Genomic DNA, 18,932 nt, shown 5'->3' on the forward strand with positions numbered 1-18,932 from the left:
CAATGCTGCAGCATACTGAAAACCCCTGGAAATCCTCTGAAAGTGAAGAGTGCATGAACCTCTTTGAAGTTTTTAATATTGCGTGATATGAAAGACTAACTATTTCTGAAAAATCAGAAGACTACATTAGGAAATAATTTTGTGGGAAAGGAAGGATTTGCATATAGCCATTTGAGAGAAAATCATATATGTATCAATATTTATTTCTCTACTCAATATAGGGACACAATGGTCTGGATGGTCAAAAGGGACAACCCGGTACTCCTGGCAGCAAGGTAAAGATGAAATCTGAAAATGTAGAATGCATTTGTAGCTCTTTCTAGCAAAAGACATGTGAATTCCCATCCAATCAGTCCTCCAGGTTGCCACTGAACATTGCCCAGCTGCAATAATCTAGAAGTCAGTGGATCCATGTAGAACAAATACACGCACCTTGTCACGAGAAAACATTCCTGGGGCCCTATTCTTGAGCCCTCAGTCCAGCTGTAATAAGCAAGTTACTGCTTTCAGTGAATAAAGGCTGCAGAACTGGGCTCTTAATGATTGACTATTCAGCAGCACTTCAGAATGATTTTGCTATCTCTCCTCTTCTCTGGATTGTATCCTGCACGTGGGTGGGATTTTTTTAAAGCACGTTAAAATGACAACATTTCATTTTTCTACAAAACTATTGTGTGAGACACATGGTCAGTGTAAGGCTTTCTGCTAAAAATCTGGATAGATGCAGTGCTGAGTTAAGGCTGTTTGATCCTCACAGTCTTGTTTCTTTTTATCATTTTCATATTAGTGCACATTTGAACACCAGCCTTAAAAAAAACCACTCTTAAAGATATATTCTGAAATATAGTCTAGAAACATCTCTGGTAAACTCTTTCTCTTTTAGTTTTTTTTCCTTCTTCCATTCCACCTCAGTGCCTAATAGTGTTCTTGAAAAATTCACTATTGCAGCATCGTGTTACAGGAAATCCTGACTGATTCACAGGAGACCTTTATTCACAAACTTCTAATATAGCAATGAAAAACTCAAATACTAATTCTCCATCTTGCTTGTTTCTAAGAGCTTAGCACTACATGGTTATAGGGTTTTTAATTGTATCCTAGCATTCTTCAATATCACTGCAAGTTGTTAACCTTCAGAAAAAGTTTAGATGGCAAAGTTTGTCCAGTCATTGGAGATTTAAAGCAGATAAAGCAATTAAGTAAAGGATAGAACAGTTACAAGTAAGAGTGCTGGAAAACACCAGCATATTTAATCAGGGTTGTTCATGATATAACTGTGCTGAAAGCAGTGATGAAGGCAAAAACTTGCACTCTTTGCCGCATTTAAGACTAGGTGCATTCAGGTATGTCCAGGATACCAGTGCTCTAGGATGAGTCATGTCACTGTAGACCAGCCTAGACCTGTTGAGAAGGCTGTTGAGAATACACTACTAAAGGGAGAGGAGCCATGTATTAATGGCTGTTACTCAAATACTCAGTATTATTGGTCTTAAGTTAAAAATAGCTGAGGCAGATCTTTATTTTAAGCCATTTGAGAGGACTTCGTCACCTTAATCTAAGGCAAGAGCAAGCATCATTCTGCTTCTGCTCTAGCTAAAAAACAGCTGCTGATTGATCTCTGTTGGTAGTTGACTATCCAGGTCCAATCTCTTAAGTGTGTACTACAGAGTAGATGTCAGCATAAAGAACGGGGGTAAAGAAAGCTGAGCAAATGAAACAATTTTCTCTGGCCCTCCCCTTCTAAAAGGATTCCATCTGGCTGTGTTCCAGTATATGCAGGAACAATGGCAGTCTCTGCACCCTCAGGACTTAATGTGCTATTGTTGTATACTGTGATGCAGAAACACAGACAGTGCTATGTTATAAAGTGCTACAGAAAACAAAGACAGTGGGATTCAGAAGCTGAAAATCTCTCTGATAGTGTTATGTTGTCTGTCCAAAGCATCCTTTGAGTAACTTAAGCCTCCAAACTTTCTTCTTCATAGGGAGAGCCTGGTGCCCCTGGTGAAAATGGTACCCCAGGACAACCTGTAAGTATTCACTGCTGCTGTGGGAAATTACAATCTGATAGATACAGTTCAGCCAGTATTTTCTTCAATGTTTGTCATTACTGACACTTCAGATACCCAGATACTCTAATGTAATAGTAATATGACTTAGCAGAGGAAAAAAATCTATATATCTATGCTCAATGAAAAGATACAAATGAGTTAACTTTTCTTTCAGGGTGCTCGTGGTCTCCCTGGTGAGAGAGGAAGAATAGGTGCCCCTGGACCAGCTGTAAGTGGCTTTCCATCTGTCTGTCGTCATGAACCAGCCACTTACTGTGGCTTTCTCTGATATTCAGCTCTCTTTGCAAACTATTTATCATGTTCTTTCCTCACAGGGTGCTCGTGGAAGTGATGGTAGCACTGGCCCCACTGGACCTGCTGTAAGTTTCTGTCTTGCTTTTTGACAGTGTGGTTCCATTAGGCTTTGTGCTTCTCTTCCTGTTTTTAGAGGATTTCTTGGACTTGTAAGAAGTTGATTGTGTTGATGTTTTTAACACAGTTCTTTGTTTCTTATCAGACCATCACAAAGAGAATTAGTGAAACATAAACCCTTTGCAGACAATATAATGAGAGCCTCAGGATTTATATTAAACACATCCATTTCAAAGGAACCAAATATTCTCTTGTTGGCACTAGTGATTTCGTGAGGTTTCCCGGCACATTTCACTGGGAAACAGCCAATGCACAGAATTCTCATTTCCAACAGTCTAACAGAACAGTTCTCATCCCAAAACTAAAGAGACTTTCTACTTTTTAACAGGTATACACCATACACATGTTACAGATGGCTGTAATTGTATACATCCTGTAAATCATATATGCACAACAGGACATAGCTTTGCGCCTGCAGCATTTTCCTGTCAGGCTAACAGGCACTAACCTTTTTCATTCACCACTGATACATGAGTTGTGAGCTAGTGTGAAAGGCCTGCAAGGTCCAACTGTCCTGATCTGACGGGTAAACAGTAACCATCCTAATAAGAGCTAATCTAATGGAGATTTGTCCATTTAAAAGGAGTTAGTGTTGCCATAATATACCCCTGACTTCAGGAAACCTCATTTATCTCAGCCACATAAATATGAGTACAAGGATATTGTTTTGACACTGTGAAACAAATCAGGAATACACCAGAACAATAGTAATAATAGTTAATAGTGGTTTTCTTCCTACCTTCAAAAACTGAGTCTATGAGGAAGCTGTACTTGGTTCTGTTTTGCCAAAGTTGATTTTAATACCCCTTGTCACTTCAAACACCTCTTGTGCTTTAACAGAGTAGAATGTGAGGATGGCTGTGAATTTCTCTTCAGTTCTTTCATGTGGAGTGTTTAAAAAATATGTGATTGGGCATTTAATTTGCAGGCAGATAGAGATCTTACAGCTAAGATCTGATGTAGTAGAACCAAAACATTTTAGCTGAAGACATTTTGAATGAAAGAAACTGAGTTGCTATAGGAAAAATATTCTGAAGCTGCTGATTGCATAGGTTGTTATTCACAATGGGCACAGCGTTGCATTATGTCCCAATGTCTGTGCCAGGCTGAAGTTATTTTACACATACTTAGGTTATGATACCATAAATGTTATGCAAAGCAGTTATTAACACTCATTTTTTAAAACTAAGACAGAAATAATGTTTTATCCTTCTTTCCACTTGGAATTTAAAATGTTAAAAAGTCATTGCAATGAAAATTCTGGAAGTTTATGCTTTCAAACATATCCAAAAGAGCATTTGGTCTTTTTTTTTTTTTTTGCTTATGCAAAACCAGCAACAATTCCAGGTACCCCCTTTACAATACAGTAGGTTATAGAATGTCTGAAGCTAATTCCTCTTTGTTATACCAGCTGGCCTGTTTTATTACCTTGGATTTGTGAGGCAGTTTTATTATAAATATTTCTAATTGAAAGATGTTAGCTCACAAAAAAGTAGATATCAATTCCCAATAATGAGTTGGATATTTAATTAATAATTGAAGAAAAATGATCCCTTTTTATTTGTATGCATTAAAAAATAAAGGCTATGAATCCATCAGTGTATCTTCTCTCGTAACGTCTGGTACGTTGGAACTTTGTCCAAATGTAATTATAAATCTCACAGCAACAAGTAGACATAGTAGAATCAGTCATCTTGCCTTGCAGATGCCTGCCTCTGCTCATCCTCTGTTTGTTCTTTCTCAGGTGTTTGGCCTCAAGGCAAGGTTTTACCAATTCTTGCTTAATTTGCACTGCAAATGTTGTTTAAGCATTGACCTGGCTTTAACTGTAGTGAACCAAATCTGTCAGTTTGGAACTGCAAAAGACAAACTCATATTTTGAGGTGGTAATGTGTGGAATAAATAAATGTGCATTTTTTTAATCTGTTTACTTCAACAAGCAAGCTGTTTCTGTTGTCACTGAATACCTTTACACAACTGCTTCCCTTTCATTTCCCAGGGCCCTATTGGTGCTGCTGGTCCTCCAGGCTTCCCAGGCGCTCCTGGTGCTAAGGTATGAACATCTGCACCTACTGGTACATTTGACAGTGAAGGTGAAATGTACTAACCAGAGTTTCTAGGCAGCAAAAAACCCCCCCACTCCCTATGAACTAAGCGTACTTTCTTATCAGTTACTCTGGAGATTCATCCTCATCCTGATCTGTGTTTGGAGAACTTCAGATATGAATGCTAATTTAAAATACAGCATTTACTTCACAGCTGAAGATTGACGCTGGGCAGGTTTAAGAAGACATGTAGTCCTTTTACTGCTTCCTATGAGGTGCACTTATATATATACCTTCCAAGGGTGACACAAATCATGATAAGTAAGCAAAGCAGCAGTTGATATCACTTTACAGAGATAGTGGAGGACCAAGAAGCTGCTTTTGAGTATTGGGCTACTTCCAGTCTAAGTCCTTGAAATTACAATGCAGAAATTGCATTACAATTTTTTAGGTTTAGGGCAGTAGCATTTTGCTCTTGCGGGCTATAATTTATATTATTGACTTTATTGCTCAAATCTTACCATTTTTTACCTGTGTAAGAGCCTCAATATTTTGAGTGTCCAAGGAAGGACAGAGAATTTAAGGAAAGTATATTGCATATACTGCATTTCCAAATTTTGCTGACCATTTCCACAAAATCCATGTTATTCTGTGTTACAGACAAAACTTAGTCCACTTTTAGAAGAAAATAAAATATTATTTTCTAGACCAATAATTTGGTCTAGAAATTTATTCTGAACTGCAGGGAAGATGAGAAAAAATTGAGATCCCACTTGGGTTATTCTTGTCAAAAAGCAAGACTTTTGAAAACCATCACGTTTTCTCTAATGCAGGTGTAAGCGTGGTTATAGCATGTAGTTTTAAGAGAAGACTGTCTACGTGTCCAGGGTGAACTCTGAACTGCTGAAGAGAACTTCTCATTATATTCAGGTTCTTGTAGTGGACTTAGGGAGTACAACCTTCTGAAAATAATAGCAAGAACCTTTTTTCTGTCATTTACTCCACTTTGAGTACTATCACACAGCACTCTGATCAGGCATAATTTTTCATTTTGTATCTGTGCAAATGGCATCTGAAAGTGCAAGATAATGGTCAGTTAGGTCTCATACTGTGGCACCTCAGGCCAGTTCTGGAGGCACATGGATGTAAATGAGACTGGAATTCTAATTCTGATTTTTTTGGTGAACCTTCTGGATAAGCATCTGTTTTTCCTGTCTTAGCCATTAGCTTAGATGAAGCCTAACTAGACATCTCAACTTGAGTGATTTTAAAATTCATTAAAAGCTCTCAGCTGCTTGGCTTTCTGGCCTCTGAAGTGGGAATATACAGATCTGATTATCTTCATGCCAGGCTGATGTAGGATTACTTCACTCTTGCCATAACACTGTGTACACTGATAGAGGGTTCTTCCTTCTCCCCAACAGGGTGAAATCGGACCTGCTGGTAATGTTGGTCCCAGTGGTCCTGCTGGTCCAAGAGGAGAGATTGGACTTCCTGGTTCCAGTGGTCCTGTTGGCCCTCCAGTGAGTAACTTGCCAGACTTTATCTATTGTCAGATGTGTGCACTTTTGATTCTGAATTAACCAGTATTGTTATCTTTTTTAACAGGGCAACCCTGGTGCTAATGGTCTTCCAGGGGCGAAAGGTGCAGCTGTAAGTACAACTACACTCACACTTTTTTGATCTAAAAAAACACAATTCAGTTAATGGAGCAGAAAAGACAATGGGTTCATAATATCTTTTTTTCCTCTCTGTTGGACAGGGTCTTCCCGGTGTTGCTGGTGCTCCTGGTCTGCCTGGTCCCCGTGGTATTCTTGGTCCTCCTGGTCCTGCTGGTCCTAGTGGTGCTAGAGGACTTGTTGTAAGTGACCTCCTATATTGCATGTCTTCATTTAAAAACTGGACACAGTGTCCACAGTTGTAAAAGATCTTCTCTGGATACATTTTTGTTATAATGCAGACATTATTTCTTGCTACACTATAATTTCTGTGTCTCATTACTTGCTTTAGATGCTGAGACTGAAAAGGTTCACTTTGCACTCCCTTTGAGTGCAAGGAGTAGTTGGACTCGATGATCCTTGTGGGTCCCTTCCAACTCAGAATATTATGTCACTGTGAGGCTCTGTCCATGCTGATAATATTGAGAGAGATGTGGCAGCAATCTCACAACTAGGCCCTCAATGGGTATCCTCAGCAGAGGAACCAGCCCTAAATGTGTCATAGTTCAATACTGTAATTTCTAAGCATCTGTAACATGTTTGGTTTTGTGCCTTTTAAGCCAAAAATACAGTTGTGCTCATTGACCATCTTCACAATAGAGGGAGGCATGGCATTAGATGATAAAAGAATTTTTTGATTCATGAGTAAGCTCTCCAGGTAGAAGAGAGATTTTTGGAATGATGCCTAATTCTGTCATCTCTTTTTGTTTTGGACTCTAGGGTGAACCAGGCCCTGCTGGTGCCAAGGGAGAAAGTGGTATGAAGGGTGAGCCTGTAAGTATGGCAAAATATGAAGGTTTTTTCAATCAAAAGCCTGATAATATTTGCAACATAGCATCTGATTTCTTCTTTTTCTCTGTTTGTCCTAAATAGGGTGCTGCTGGACCTGCTGGCCCTCCTGGCCCTAGTGGTGAGGAAGGCAAGAGAGGCAGCCCTGGTGAACCTGGCTCTGCTGGTCCCCCAGGCCCTGCTGGTCTGAGAGTAGGTTTTCTTTTCATGTTCCAGAAGTAGAAGCAAAAAGAGAAGTGGAAATCAATCTAGAGTCCCACAGGCAAATTAAATAATTATGAGTAATTAAATTTACATTAATGCTGCTAAGCAGTGATAATTTTCAATTCTGAGCCTTTTGGTTAGTTGGGACCAAACCAATTTTTGCTTTGCATAAATGCTTATTTACTATCTTATCCCCGAAATATTTAGAGATTGCTTTGATTTAGCCACTGTGTAATATTTAGTGAGTTATCTTTTGATTACTCTTAAAAGTTTGTGATGGGATTTAACTGCTTAAAACAGACAATGGGCTCACATAATGGAGGGCAAAAGCTTTCATTTCAGTGTCTTCAAGGATGCCTAGTAAACTTTTCATTGGGTGAGAAGGCCACTCCATGAACTTCAGGAAGCATGTAGCTTCATGAAGGAAAAAGAATTCACAGGAAAATAATATGAAAAATTGCAGTGTTTCCCCCTAGATATTTTTTTGGCAGAGATAAAGATTCAGTGTTGCATCTTGGGTAGGGTGTACAGAGTCAGTCAGTAACTCTCTACAGGGAATGTGGAACTGTGTGGGCCAGGCTGTGGGATCCTAGCTGCTTGGCTAGAGCCACTGTTAGTTACAATGAACACTGAAAATGATACAAGCAGATTAGAATTTAAAGAAATCTACAGGAAGTGAGAGAGATTTCTTTCACCATACCTGTTTACACTGAGGTGTGTATGCTTAAAGGTGCACTTACCTCAAATTCAGCAGACCTGCTTGGAAGGCTGAAGTCTAGTAAGCACTATCTACCTCAGAGGAACACATTTATTTCTTTCCCTTTCTTGATATGTTTTGTGTTGGCTTGCAGGGTGTACCTGGATCTCGTGGTCTCCCTGGAGCTGATGGCAGAGCTGGTGTCATGGTAAGACTTTGTCTGGGTCACTCTTTCTGAACCACCTTTTATATACAGATTTGTGATGCTTTTTGCTACCTCTGTAAAAATTTTATGTATTTCTTTTGTAGGGACCTGCTGGTAACCGTGGTGCTAGTGGTCCTGTTGGTGCTAAGGGTCCTAATGGTGATGCTGGCCGTCCTGGTGAGCCTGGTCTTATGGGTCCAAGAGTAAGTTTGAACTCTGTGGAATAAGTTTGAACTACATAAAAAGAAAATTACTTACAATTAATGGACAAAATTATTCAGGAATTCAACTGCAAAAATTCAGCATGTGCTAACCACAATTAGGGCATTTCCACCACTCAATTGAAAAAATCCCATTAGGAATGGTTAAGAAGCATCAAAATGTTTACTGAAATTAGTTACTTTTGTTATGGTAGCATTTGATTGCCTTGTGATAGAGCACTGTCCTCTTGTACTGGATACTGCATTGACTTCTGTAAGGGGCTTCCACTTGTGATTATTTACAAAATGTGATCATTGTGATCACAATTGAGGGGTGTGTGTCCTCTAATGAACTCAAAGGAAAGCAAACCCTACTAAAATGATGTGAGTTGGCTGATCTCAATTATTTTTCTTTTATTTTGCAAATTATTTCACTGAAAACAGCCATTCACTTTTAGTGGTGTTGGCTGCAGCCAGATTATATTCATGTCATTACATTTATACTCCTTATTCTTTCTCTCCCTACCCTACCCTGTGAAGTGAAAGTTTGCAATGCACATGTGAATGTTAGGCATCTGCAAATGTTGAAACTCGCTATCCTCCAAAGTAGAGCCTAAATTAGTTTCTCTGAGTAAAACAGGTTTTCCCTACACTGATTTTTCAACTGGCATGGGAGCACACACCACCAAATTGACAGTGTGCTTCATGTGGAAATGTGATAGCACTTACAGTCCTGTTTAAACTGTGTATATCGATAACTTGGCACCTCTGTGTGTATGCATGCATACATGTAGAAAAAATTCTGGTTGTATTGGGTGAGTTGGTTTCCTTCTAAAAACATGAAACTTTTCTTTTCTCAGGGTCTCCCAGGTCAGCCTGGAAGCCCGGGCCCTGCTGGCAAGGAAGGTCCTGTTGTAAGTACCTTGCTTTTTATTCTGTTCCCCCATTGCATGTGAAAGAATGAAGTACAGTTGTATAAAGCAGACATCTCAGCACTGAGCTCTAACACAGCTCTGTAAAAACAGCAAGATTTTCTATTGTATTACTCAAGATTAGCTTGAACCTTTCCATTCATTTCTGTGGGTCTCAGATCAGGCTTGTGTCCTGGAAGGGGAAGCAGAAATACAGATTTCTACAAAAAGGAGAAAAAGGGAGGGATGTATAAGGATGTGATGTATCAACAATGGTGAAAAGTTAAATGACATTTTCTCCCTGACATATTTCTCCTAAAGCTGAACGCTAATTAAATTGCCTCAGCCATTTAATAATACGATTTCTTTTTCTAGGGTTTCCCTGGAGCAGATGGTAGAGTTGGGCCAATTGGTCCAGCTGGTAATAGAGGTGAGCCTGGCAACATTGGATTCCCTGGACCAAAAGGTCCCACTGTAAGTACAATACAGAAACTTTCTATTACTATGAAGGTATTTCCAGACTAACCTGTAGGTTCCCAACTCTATCATTAATCCAACACATCTCCCTGTATCCTCCTGTGCTGCTCGTTGGATGGCATCCCCTTACATTCAAGAGTTGTTTTAAATTATTTTCCAGCTATCTAAAATACGATTAAAGAAATGAAAAAGCAATTTTCTTAGGTTAGGGATATTTTGACATTCAAGTGATTAGAATAATATATGTCTATTTTATGATTTCAGCGTGTCCATTTTATCATTTCTGTATATTCATATCAGTAAAATTTCTGTCAAATTTGGCCATTAAACCAGTTATTTATGGAGCAGTATCCAAAGCTCACTCAGCTTTGAAGAAAAGCTACCAGTGACTTCAGTGGGGTTATTTACATGTCCCGGAGAGGCCACAGATAACAATCATGTCCTGGATTTGGGTGTTGCTGTACATACACGCACATGCCAACATATAGAAAGTGTATTGCGTAGGATACTATATGGAGTGCCATGAATTATAATCTCAAAACATAAAGGCATAGAGTTTTGAAAAGACATGTATTTTTGAGCTAATCTAAGTGATCCAAAATGACAGATGGAGCTTGTGTGTGTTTTAATTGGGGTTAAAGAAATATTACAGTAAATCTGGCAATGAGAGTGTAAGTCTGTGCTTAATAGTTTAAACTGAATCTAATATGAAGTCTTGGTAAACTTTTATATCTTTTTCTTTCAACTTCAGGGTGAACCTGGCAAACCTGGTGAAAAAGGCAATGTTGGTCTTGCTGGCCCACGGGTATGTGGATAGTTTTCTTTATCACCTACCAGAGAGAAAAAAAAAAGTAGATTTTCCAAACCTCTATAAGATAGCATTGGCTTGTGCAGGCAGGAATAGGTGATGAAATTAGCAAAGCCCTTGGGAATGCATTCATTTTAGCTTCATGTCAGTGGGGGCTATTATTTAATGGATAAATGAAAGCTCCCCTTCTTGGGTCTTAATTGGGTAATTAATCATGGGGTCTTATCTCACGAAGAGGAAAAAAACAGCACTCCCTGTCCTTAATTCTTAGAGCACGGTGTATGGTTTCTAATTAACCCTGTAAATTTCCAGCTTTTTACTGATAGTTGAAACTTACTAATACTTCCATTTAAGGGACCCAAAACACAGTCTGCTCTGGGGAAAATGCTATCAGCAAGATTTCTATACTCTGTAATTCCAAAAGAAGTTTCTTTAAGGATGAATGTGCTGCAATAACTAAAACAATAATGAGAATTTAAAACTTTAAGAATCTTTAGTACTTCTGGCTGTGAAGTTCTTGCAAGTAAATGGTTAAGTTCAAAATACACAGTCAGAAACCTTTGGTTTCGGCACATAAACATTTAGAGATATTATTTATATCAAATCAAAAGCTTGATAACAGCTTTCTACTTGAACATATATAGGGTGCTCCTGGTCCAGAGGGAAACAATGGTGCTCAAGGTCCTCCTGGAGTCACTGTAAGTAACAGCCTCCACAAAAATCCAATTTGTGGTTTACTTTTCATTAATGGGACTTCCCTTTTTTAAATCCACTTTCCTGTATTTCTTCTTCCAAGTTAATCACTTATTTTTCATTCCATTCAGGGCAACCCAGGTGGAAAGGGTGAAACAGGTCCTGCTGGCCCTCCTGGCTTCCAGGTAAGTAACAATGTGCTCTGTTCAATCTTGTCTGTGGTTCCCAAAGTGTGAAGAGCTTCTGCCTCAACTAAATTTTTATTCTCATTTCTTTACACTCAGGGTCTGCCAGGTCCCTCGGGTCCTGCTGGAGAGGCTGGTAAACCAGGCGAGAGGGTGAGTGACAGACACGGCATTCCACAGATGGGGCAGGCATTGCATGAGGGCTGTGTTTGCAATGGCACATGTGGTGAAGCAAGAGCCTGTTGAATCTATTTGCCAAAACAAAGCAATCAGGATAACATGCAAACTTTAATAGTCCCTTTTGCATTGGAACTTGTATCATACTTCCTTTTTCAAAGTTTTGGTATGAAACAGAACAAAGACAGCTCTTTGCTGTTTGGGCCTTAAGTAGAAATAAAATATGGTTATTCCCCCAGAAGAGGCAGTACATGAAAAATATTTTACTTCACATTGCTTTCAAAATCTTCAAGGTTCAATCTAACCTGCATTACTCCAATTATGTTCTTGCACCTCAGTTTGACTTCAGTGAATTTACAATGGCATCCAACTGAGGTAGTTCAGTTGTAGTCCGTGCTCTAGCTGCTGCAGTTAGTGTGTGATATAATCTGCAAATCGAGCATCCTATGTGTCATAATCACCTTTAGCATTTATAGTTACATCTGTGTCCCTGTAAAAGAGTTTACATTGTATATACCTGAAAAAAAGAGCTTGTAATTTGATAACTAACTCTTCAGATGAAAAAATACTATCTAATGTGTACTTTGAGATCCTGTGCAGCTGGATGAAAAGGGGTTATTTCCATGTATGTAATAGACTGTCTGAAAATTTTTCTGAAACTTTTCAATATACTGCTACAATTTGAGAATTTCCATTTGTGGCTAAGAAACAAAGTACAATTTAAGCAAGTACGTTTCCCTTAGAAATATACCACTATATCTGCTCTCTTCTAGGGTCTTCATGGTGAATTTGGTGTCCCCGGTCCCGCTGGCCCAAGAGTGAGTAACTAACTGGAAATCTGGTACAGACTGTCTTAATAATATGTTCAGTAATAATAGTAGCTATTCACATTTCCATGTTCCTCAAGGCAAAAAGCTCTTCTCTGTTACAGAATAGTGCATTGCAGCAGACTCCCAGGAAGGAAAGATAATATTCTCTGCTCTTTGCAGGTGTCAGGGTATTTGAGTTAGGGTTAACATGGTTGCCAGTGTTAGTAAATTTCTGTATAAGCAGTATGAATATTGCCCAAATAATGATGTCCTGCATTAATGTCTCTTCCAATGAGACTGTGGATGATAAAGGACTGATCCTACAGTGTTACACTGAGGCCTGATGAATGTGAGAATTTTCATCTGCAGTGCCTGTGTTCAGACCTTCTTAGCCTGACCATTTCAGTTTTATTATCCCTTGCTAGGCAGCCCCTACCTCCCCAGTACTGTCTTTGAATAAATAGTGGGCTGAATTCAGAACCTGGAATAGTCATTAGAAGGTATTGCCTCCCACTTCCCTTTAATCCTGAACTGTCAATAAACATCTTCAAAGAGCTTTCTGTGGAAGCCTTCCTGCAGGGCAGGAAGATCCCATTTATGTAGAGCAAGGAGTAGTTATTAAAATGCTCGATTAATTATTTGATTTCCAACTCCACCTATAAAGAAATTGATACTTAACCTACTTCTGTTGCTTCTTCTTTTCTTCTAACTTCCAGGCTAAATGTGTCCAATGCCAAATATTCCCATTCATTCTCATAAGTTATGTCAATCAGTTTAAGCAGCACTTTTGCTCCCTATGTTTTAGTGCCGAGTCTGTATCAATAATCGTGTCTGAGCTAAACTCTCATTTTGCCAGTGTATCCAAGCCAAGTTCCCTTTGTCATAGCAGTAGCAGTTATTTGCCTCTGCTCCAGCTTGCCCTAAGCATCACATCCCCAGCCCAGGGTGTATTTCATCCAGTATTCCAAATTAGGTCTTACTGATGCTTTATACACAAAACTAGCACTTCCTAAAAATACCCCACTGCTTGTGCCAAATCACATTTTCCTTTATCATGTCTGCATCATATCGTTGGCTATTACCTTTCCCTTTCAGTCATTTTCACCATTGAAACCTCAGTTTACAGCAGAATTCTCAGTTTTGTGCCTAAATAACTAACCTGGTACTAGTACTCTTGAATTTTATCCCTTTGCTGTGACAGCCTTCTAGCAGGTTATTCACTTCTTCCTGTGTAGTATGCCAATCCTTCTTCCTGTTGACAAATGCTTCCACCTTTGTGATATCTGCATATTTCTTCTTTTTCTGCTTCTCTGTAATTAACAAAATGTTTGAAAAAAAAAATCAGTTGAGGAACAGCTCTACAATAAAAGTTAATCTTTTTCATCACTGGTGCTTTCTAGTAGTGTGCTATCTCCCCTTGAGTCAGTTCTTTGACCACATTATAATTTTTATACAAAATTCCAGATTTTCCAGCATAACTAAAAATCTCCATTATACTTTATCAGATTATTCACCAATGTCCATCTTAATCACACTGAGATAATTTGAGAAATATTTAGTAAAACTGGTGTTTCTATCTTTGATAGATCTACTGTGTATTTAAATCAAGTTTCTGGCTACTTCCATGTGTTCCATATCATATCTATGAATCAGAATTTTTCCTTATACCTGTATTAATGTACAGGTCACATTTGTAGGCTTTAGGTGTTACCTTTATTCTCCAGTATTCACCAGGCATTTGCCACTGTAAAAATAATTGTTTTCCAGTTACTAGCCCTTTAATTTGACTAGAATCCATTATTTGTCCTAAAACAGAATCTCCATTTGACAGTAGAATGCCAGACACTGTTAACAGAAAAAGCACAGTAGCCAAAATCCATGTTCAAGAAGTATTCATACTTTAGTTGTCAGCTGTTATCATGATGCAAGACTTTATTACTTCATTTTAATATTTTTGTGTCAAAAACTAGAGCCGGTTCTTATGACCAATTTAGTTAATAGCTGCACAATTCTAATGAAAGGTTTGTTCAGATAAAAATGCGTCACACTGCCATTGCTCCTAGCCAGTGCTTCCAGCTACAGAACAATTCAAGGAAGCACTCAGACCAGACTGTCTCCTGTAGGGTGAACGTGGTCCTCCCGGTGAGAGCGGTGCTGTTGGTCCTGCTGGTGCCATTGGAAGCCGTGGTCCCTCTGGCCCCCCAGGCCCTGATGGTAACAAGGTATGTCATTTCCAGCTGCCACTGCCTTACTGTTGAATTCCTGATGAACGCAATCCAAAACCTCTCTCCAAGTGGTAAAGTTCCATTCCAGCTAGTCCACATTAATATTAAATGGGTTTATGTTTAGTGCCATAGATGATGGTAGGGGAAGTCAGTTTGAATACAGGTTGTCAGCTGGATATGCTGTTATTCTGTTTGGAGATAGGATCCCAGATTCTGACCAAAATTCATGCTGACTTCTATTTATACCCACATCTACTTGTACACAGGAACTTCTTGTGTGTAGTAAGCACTATTTTTCCCCAAACATTAGGGCAATAGTAAGTGATCATCTAACAGATGATGATGTTGCCTTGATGCTAAGTGAATCTGGGTCTTAGTTTCCTGGAGTTTCATGGGTAGTCCTTCTACAGAAGTTTCGTTTGGAACATGGACCTTAAACCTCAGGAGCCTACAGAATCAGAGACAGTGTTCACATCTAGCATCTTCACTAGCTGGAAAAGTAAAACACGTACAATAGCTCAAGACAAAAATGTTACTACTCACACTGTTTACAACCAAGCAGAATGATGGGCAGAATAGTAATGATTTTGTTCCAAATTGTGTGAGTGACTTGATTCTGACTTACATGATATGCTATTGCTGCTAGGGTGAGCCTGGAAATGTTGGTGCTGCTGGTGCTCCTGGTCCTGCTGGCCCTGGTGGAATCCCAGGAGAGAGAGGTGTTGCTGGTGTTCCAGGAGGCAAGGGTGAAAAGGTGAGGTGGACAACTGCCTTGTTACTGCATGCACAGGTCTGAGATGCCTAAATTTCATTAACTTGGAAAAACCTGCAGGTTATCCCAATATGACTTTTATTTACTGTGAAACTGTATTACTCAATAGTCAGCAAGTAGAGGTTTTGTTGGTCTTACAGAATGACAGTCTTTCCTAAGGTACTATCCTAAAACTTTTTAAAAACCACTGTGTATTGACATGCAGATTAATCCAGAACACTAGGCTGTATTAATAAAAAAAAGAGAGAACAGAGTGCTGATCTGATTTCTTTACTCCAGTGATGGCCTGAAAATAAATTTTTGTTATATGAAGCATATGACATTTTATGTGTCCGCCCATATGATGTCATTGTTTTTAATAGCTGTTTTCTTGCTTCATATAGAAAGTATAATATGAATACCCAGAAGAATTTTTACAGATGGATATCTCTTGACCAAAAGAAAAGACATTTTGAAGGGAATTCATATTCTTTATTTCTAATACACATGGACACGGTTTTCAATTTCTAATTCCATTCAAAATTCTTGGGACGTGGGAGAAGCCAAGTAGGTTTCCCATGAAAGAAGCAGGTTTATTCTGAAAAGCATGTCAGTCCTCTTTGCAAACCTTCCCTTTGCAAATCAGTACCTACTCAGCAATAGGAATGAAATAATAATCAAAGTTCATTTCTCCAGAAAAGCTAGCATGATAAACTTTTTTTGTGATGTCTAAGTAATCCACAGATTGTCAGTAAACAGCTCAAGACTTCTTTCATACAAACTACTGTGTTCATTAGCAATACAATTTTTCCCACTGTGTGTTCCAGGGTGCCCCAGGTCTGAGAGGTGATACAGGTGCAACAGGAAGAGATGGTGCTCGTGTAAGTATCTTATAGTTCTACTAGGTTTTTTGCCTTGCTACACCTCAGAACTTAAATATCTGAGAAGAATGTTCAGGACTTGCATTTCCCACTGTATTGCATTACTGCTTATATCTGCTCATTTTTGATACAAATCAATTTAATTTTGTTGCCCCTTGCCAAGGATGATTGAATTCAGGGGAAGAGAGAGAGAAAAGTGATCACTTCTCATGCATCCAAGCAGAGAAATTACATGAGCAGAGTATTGCACAGACATTGCACAGCTGTTCAGTATGACAGTATCCTGTTTAATTTTATGGGCTCAGCCCAGACAGCTAATTTTAAAGGCAGCCTGCAAACTTACACAAAACTATCCTTAATTTGAGATTCCAGGTGCCTTTCTTAGAATTCATACTTTGGGAAGGAAAATAACAGAATATATATATTTTTTATAAAATCATGTGTCCTTTGTATTGAGAACATCTGAAAGAAAGTTACACACCTTTCTCCAAGAGGAAAGAGAAAGCTTATTTAAAGTAGTTGGTCCTACTTACATTTTATTTGAAACAGTGTCCTGTCTCTTGACCTGTAGGGTCTCCCTGGTGCCATTGGTGCTCCTGGCCCTGCTGGTGGTGCTGGTGATCGGGTAAGTCTACTCTTTGAATGAAAAAATGTCTAGTTGATACAGTTTACTCACACATGAATATTAAAGATGAGTTCCATAAGAACCAATTCCATCTTTCCAGTGTGCACAAATTTTTTAAGTTTTTCAGATTCAGAGAGCAAGGGCTGATGGGACTATTCAATGAAGCTTGCCATAGGACCCCAGACCTTTTTCTGAGAGGGCAAGAAAGAGGATGCACATCTACATGGCAGCGGGTTATATGTGGAAAAGATTCTGATTCAGAATTCAAATGAATTTTTCCCAGTTGAGGTTAAACTCTGTCATCCTCCTCATACTGTGAGAGGAGATTTTGATACAGCCATGAATAACCACACATTAGCTCAGAATGATTCTTCATGCTGTCTCATATAATTAGAAATTATTAAGGTGGATCAGAACCAAAAGCATTTTCAGTAACATCTGAGAGACCCGAGGAGACTCACTATATATATCTGTACCACAAGGTCATTCCTGTTCTTACTACAGTAAGGCCATTTCCCAGTGTCAAAATGGTTTTGGCTGTCTTTTAGGGAGAAGGAGGTCCTGCTGGTCCTGCTGGTCCTGCTGGTGCCCGTGGTATCCCTGTAAGTAACAATTTCTACAATTATTCCTGTGTCAAAAATATGATGTTGAGAAAATTGCCCTTTTAAAGACCATTCCAACCAGTCCTCTCTTCTTTGTCCTCTCTCTAGGGTGAACGTGGTGAGCCTGGTCCCGTAGGTCCCAATGGATTTGCTGGACCCCCTGTGAGTTTCGTTTGTACTTTCCTGTTATTGATGCCATAACCTTCCTCTGTTTCCTTTGTAAGATTTTCAGTTCCTCACTTTGTCTGTTTTTCTGCCCATAGGGTGCAGCTGGTCAGCCTGGTGCTAAAGGCGAGCGTGGGCCCAAAGGACCTAAGGGTGAAAGTGGACCAACAGGTGCCATTGGCCCAATCGGTGCTTCTGGACCACCAGTAAGTGAATTGTGTCTTTGTGAAATGCATAGTTCTTAACATGCAAGCAATACATTAGCCTGAAAGCCTTGAATCCTGAAAAGGTAATGAAAAAAAGAAACAAAACTTCAAATTAGGCTGTGAGAAAAGTTACCATGCTGATTTTCACACATTACGTAAATTTTATCAATCTATTTATGTGGGCTCAGATCATGAGTCTGGAACTGAAATGAAGAGAAAACAATAACTGATTTTCAACTTGCTCTGAAGAGCAGCAAAATCACTCTATCTTGGACCATTCAGGGGGTGATTGGGTAAGTTCTGACCTGAGGCTGTTGACACTTTTCTCTCAAGGATGGGCTGTGCTTTCACAGTCTGATTTTCAGGCTCAGTCATCCATATGCATGTGTGCAAATTTTTCCATGCACCCATTTGCAGACAGGCTTTTCATGTGCTGACACCTTTATAGCCCAAAGCTGTATACTGCTTCACATGCACATAGCCCATTATTGGGGAACTGGTTGAAAGTTCATGATGATGCAGAAAGTCAGACCTACATACTTCAAATACCACAAAATGTTGCAGGATAACATAGCTTAGGTTACTTACTGTATGATTTTAATAGACCAATACCAGGGTCTTGCACTATGTGGCTGAGTTAGTCACAAAGTGCAGAGGACTTGATGATTTCGTCCTGCTTCCACATTTTGACTTCCAGATTTGTTTAGATGCTTGTAACACTTGCTAGGAAATTAATTTGGATCACAAATGCCTTATGCAACTTTTCTCAGGCCTTATGATACCAATTTAAAATGTGAGAATTTAATACCCTGTTTTTAGGATAGGCAGCATGGTTTTGGGCCCAGTCCTCCTTCCACTGGTGTAAAAATCACCCTTAGCTTTCACAATAGTGAGACTGAGCCCTTACTCTAAATAGGGAGCATTAATTGCCTTTGTTTGATCCATCTCTTTTTCAATCCTTCCTACTTAGGGTCCTGTTGGTGCTGCTGGTCCTGCTGGCCCTCGTGGTGATGCCGGTCCCCCTGTAAGTCTTCAGGCTTTTAGTACTGACATTGTTGCTTTTCATGAAGTTACTG

At 39.2% G+C, this 18,932-nt stretch overlaps 1 protein-coding gene across 1 annotated transcript in view; it reads left to right on the top strand.

Annotated features, from left to right (window-relative positions):
* The window catches only part of COL1A2 (collagen type I alpha 2 chain), a gene marked incomplete at both ends in the record, with an annotated part of 38,684 nt that overhangs the window by 10,422 nt on the left and 9,330 nt on the right, over positions 1-18,932 (top strand). The window contains 27 exons of the mRNA XM_082283706.1: positions 222-275; positions 1,986-2,030; positions 2,227-2,280; positions 2,387-2,431; positions 4,483-4,536; positions 5,953-6,051; positions 6,137-6,181; positions 6,291-6,389; positions 6,967-7,020; positions 7,120-7,227; positions 8,091-8,144; positions 8,246-8,344; positions 9,202-9,255; positions 9,628-9,726; positions 10,481-10,534; positions 11,182-11,235; positions 11,362-11,415; positions 11,515-11,568; positions 12,366-12,410; positions 14,525-14,623; positions 15,273-15,380; positions 16,205-16,258; positions 16,830-16,883; positions 17,432-17,485; positions 17,594-17,647; positions 17,749-17,856; positions 18,827-18,880. Of these exons, the coding sequence (XP_082139832.1) occupies positions 222-275; positions 1,986-2,030; positions 2,227-2,280; positions 2,387-2,431; positions 4,483-4,536; positions 5,953-6,051; positions 6,137-6,181; positions 6,291-6,389; positions 6,967-7,020; positions 7,120-7,227; positions 8,091-8,144; positions 8,246-8,344; positions 9,202-9,255; positions 9,628-9,726; positions 10,481-10,534; positions 11,182-11,235; positions 11,362-11,415; positions 11,515-11,568; positions 12,366-12,410; positions 14,525-14,623; positions 15,273-15,380; positions 16,205-16,258; positions 16,830-16,883; positions 17,432-17,485; positions 17,594-17,647; positions 17,749-17,856; positions 18,827-18,880 (1,809 nt within the window). The remainder of the gene's footprint in view (positions 1-221; positions 276-1,985; positions 2,031-2,226; positions 2,281-2,386; positions 2,432-4,482; positions 4,537-5,952; positions 6,052-6,136; positions 6,182-6,290; positions 6,390-6,966; positions 7,021-7,119; positions 7,228-8,090; positions 8,145-8,245; positions 8,345-9,201; positions 9,256-9,627; positions 9,727-10,480; positions 10,535-11,181; positions 11,236-11,361; positions 11,416-11,514; positions 11,569-12,365; positions 12,411-14,524; positions 14,624-15,272; positions 15,381-16,204; positions 16,259-16,829; positions 16,884-17,431; positions 17,486-17,593; positions 17,648-17,748; positions 17,857-18,826; positions 18,881-18,932) is intronic.

The sequence above is a fragment of the Coloeus monedula genome, assembly GCF_965178545.1.
Source record: "Coloeus monedula genome assembly, chromosome: 1".
Lineage (NCBI taxonomy): Eukaryota > Metazoa > Chordata > Aves > Passeriformes > Corvidae > Coloeus > Coloeus monedula.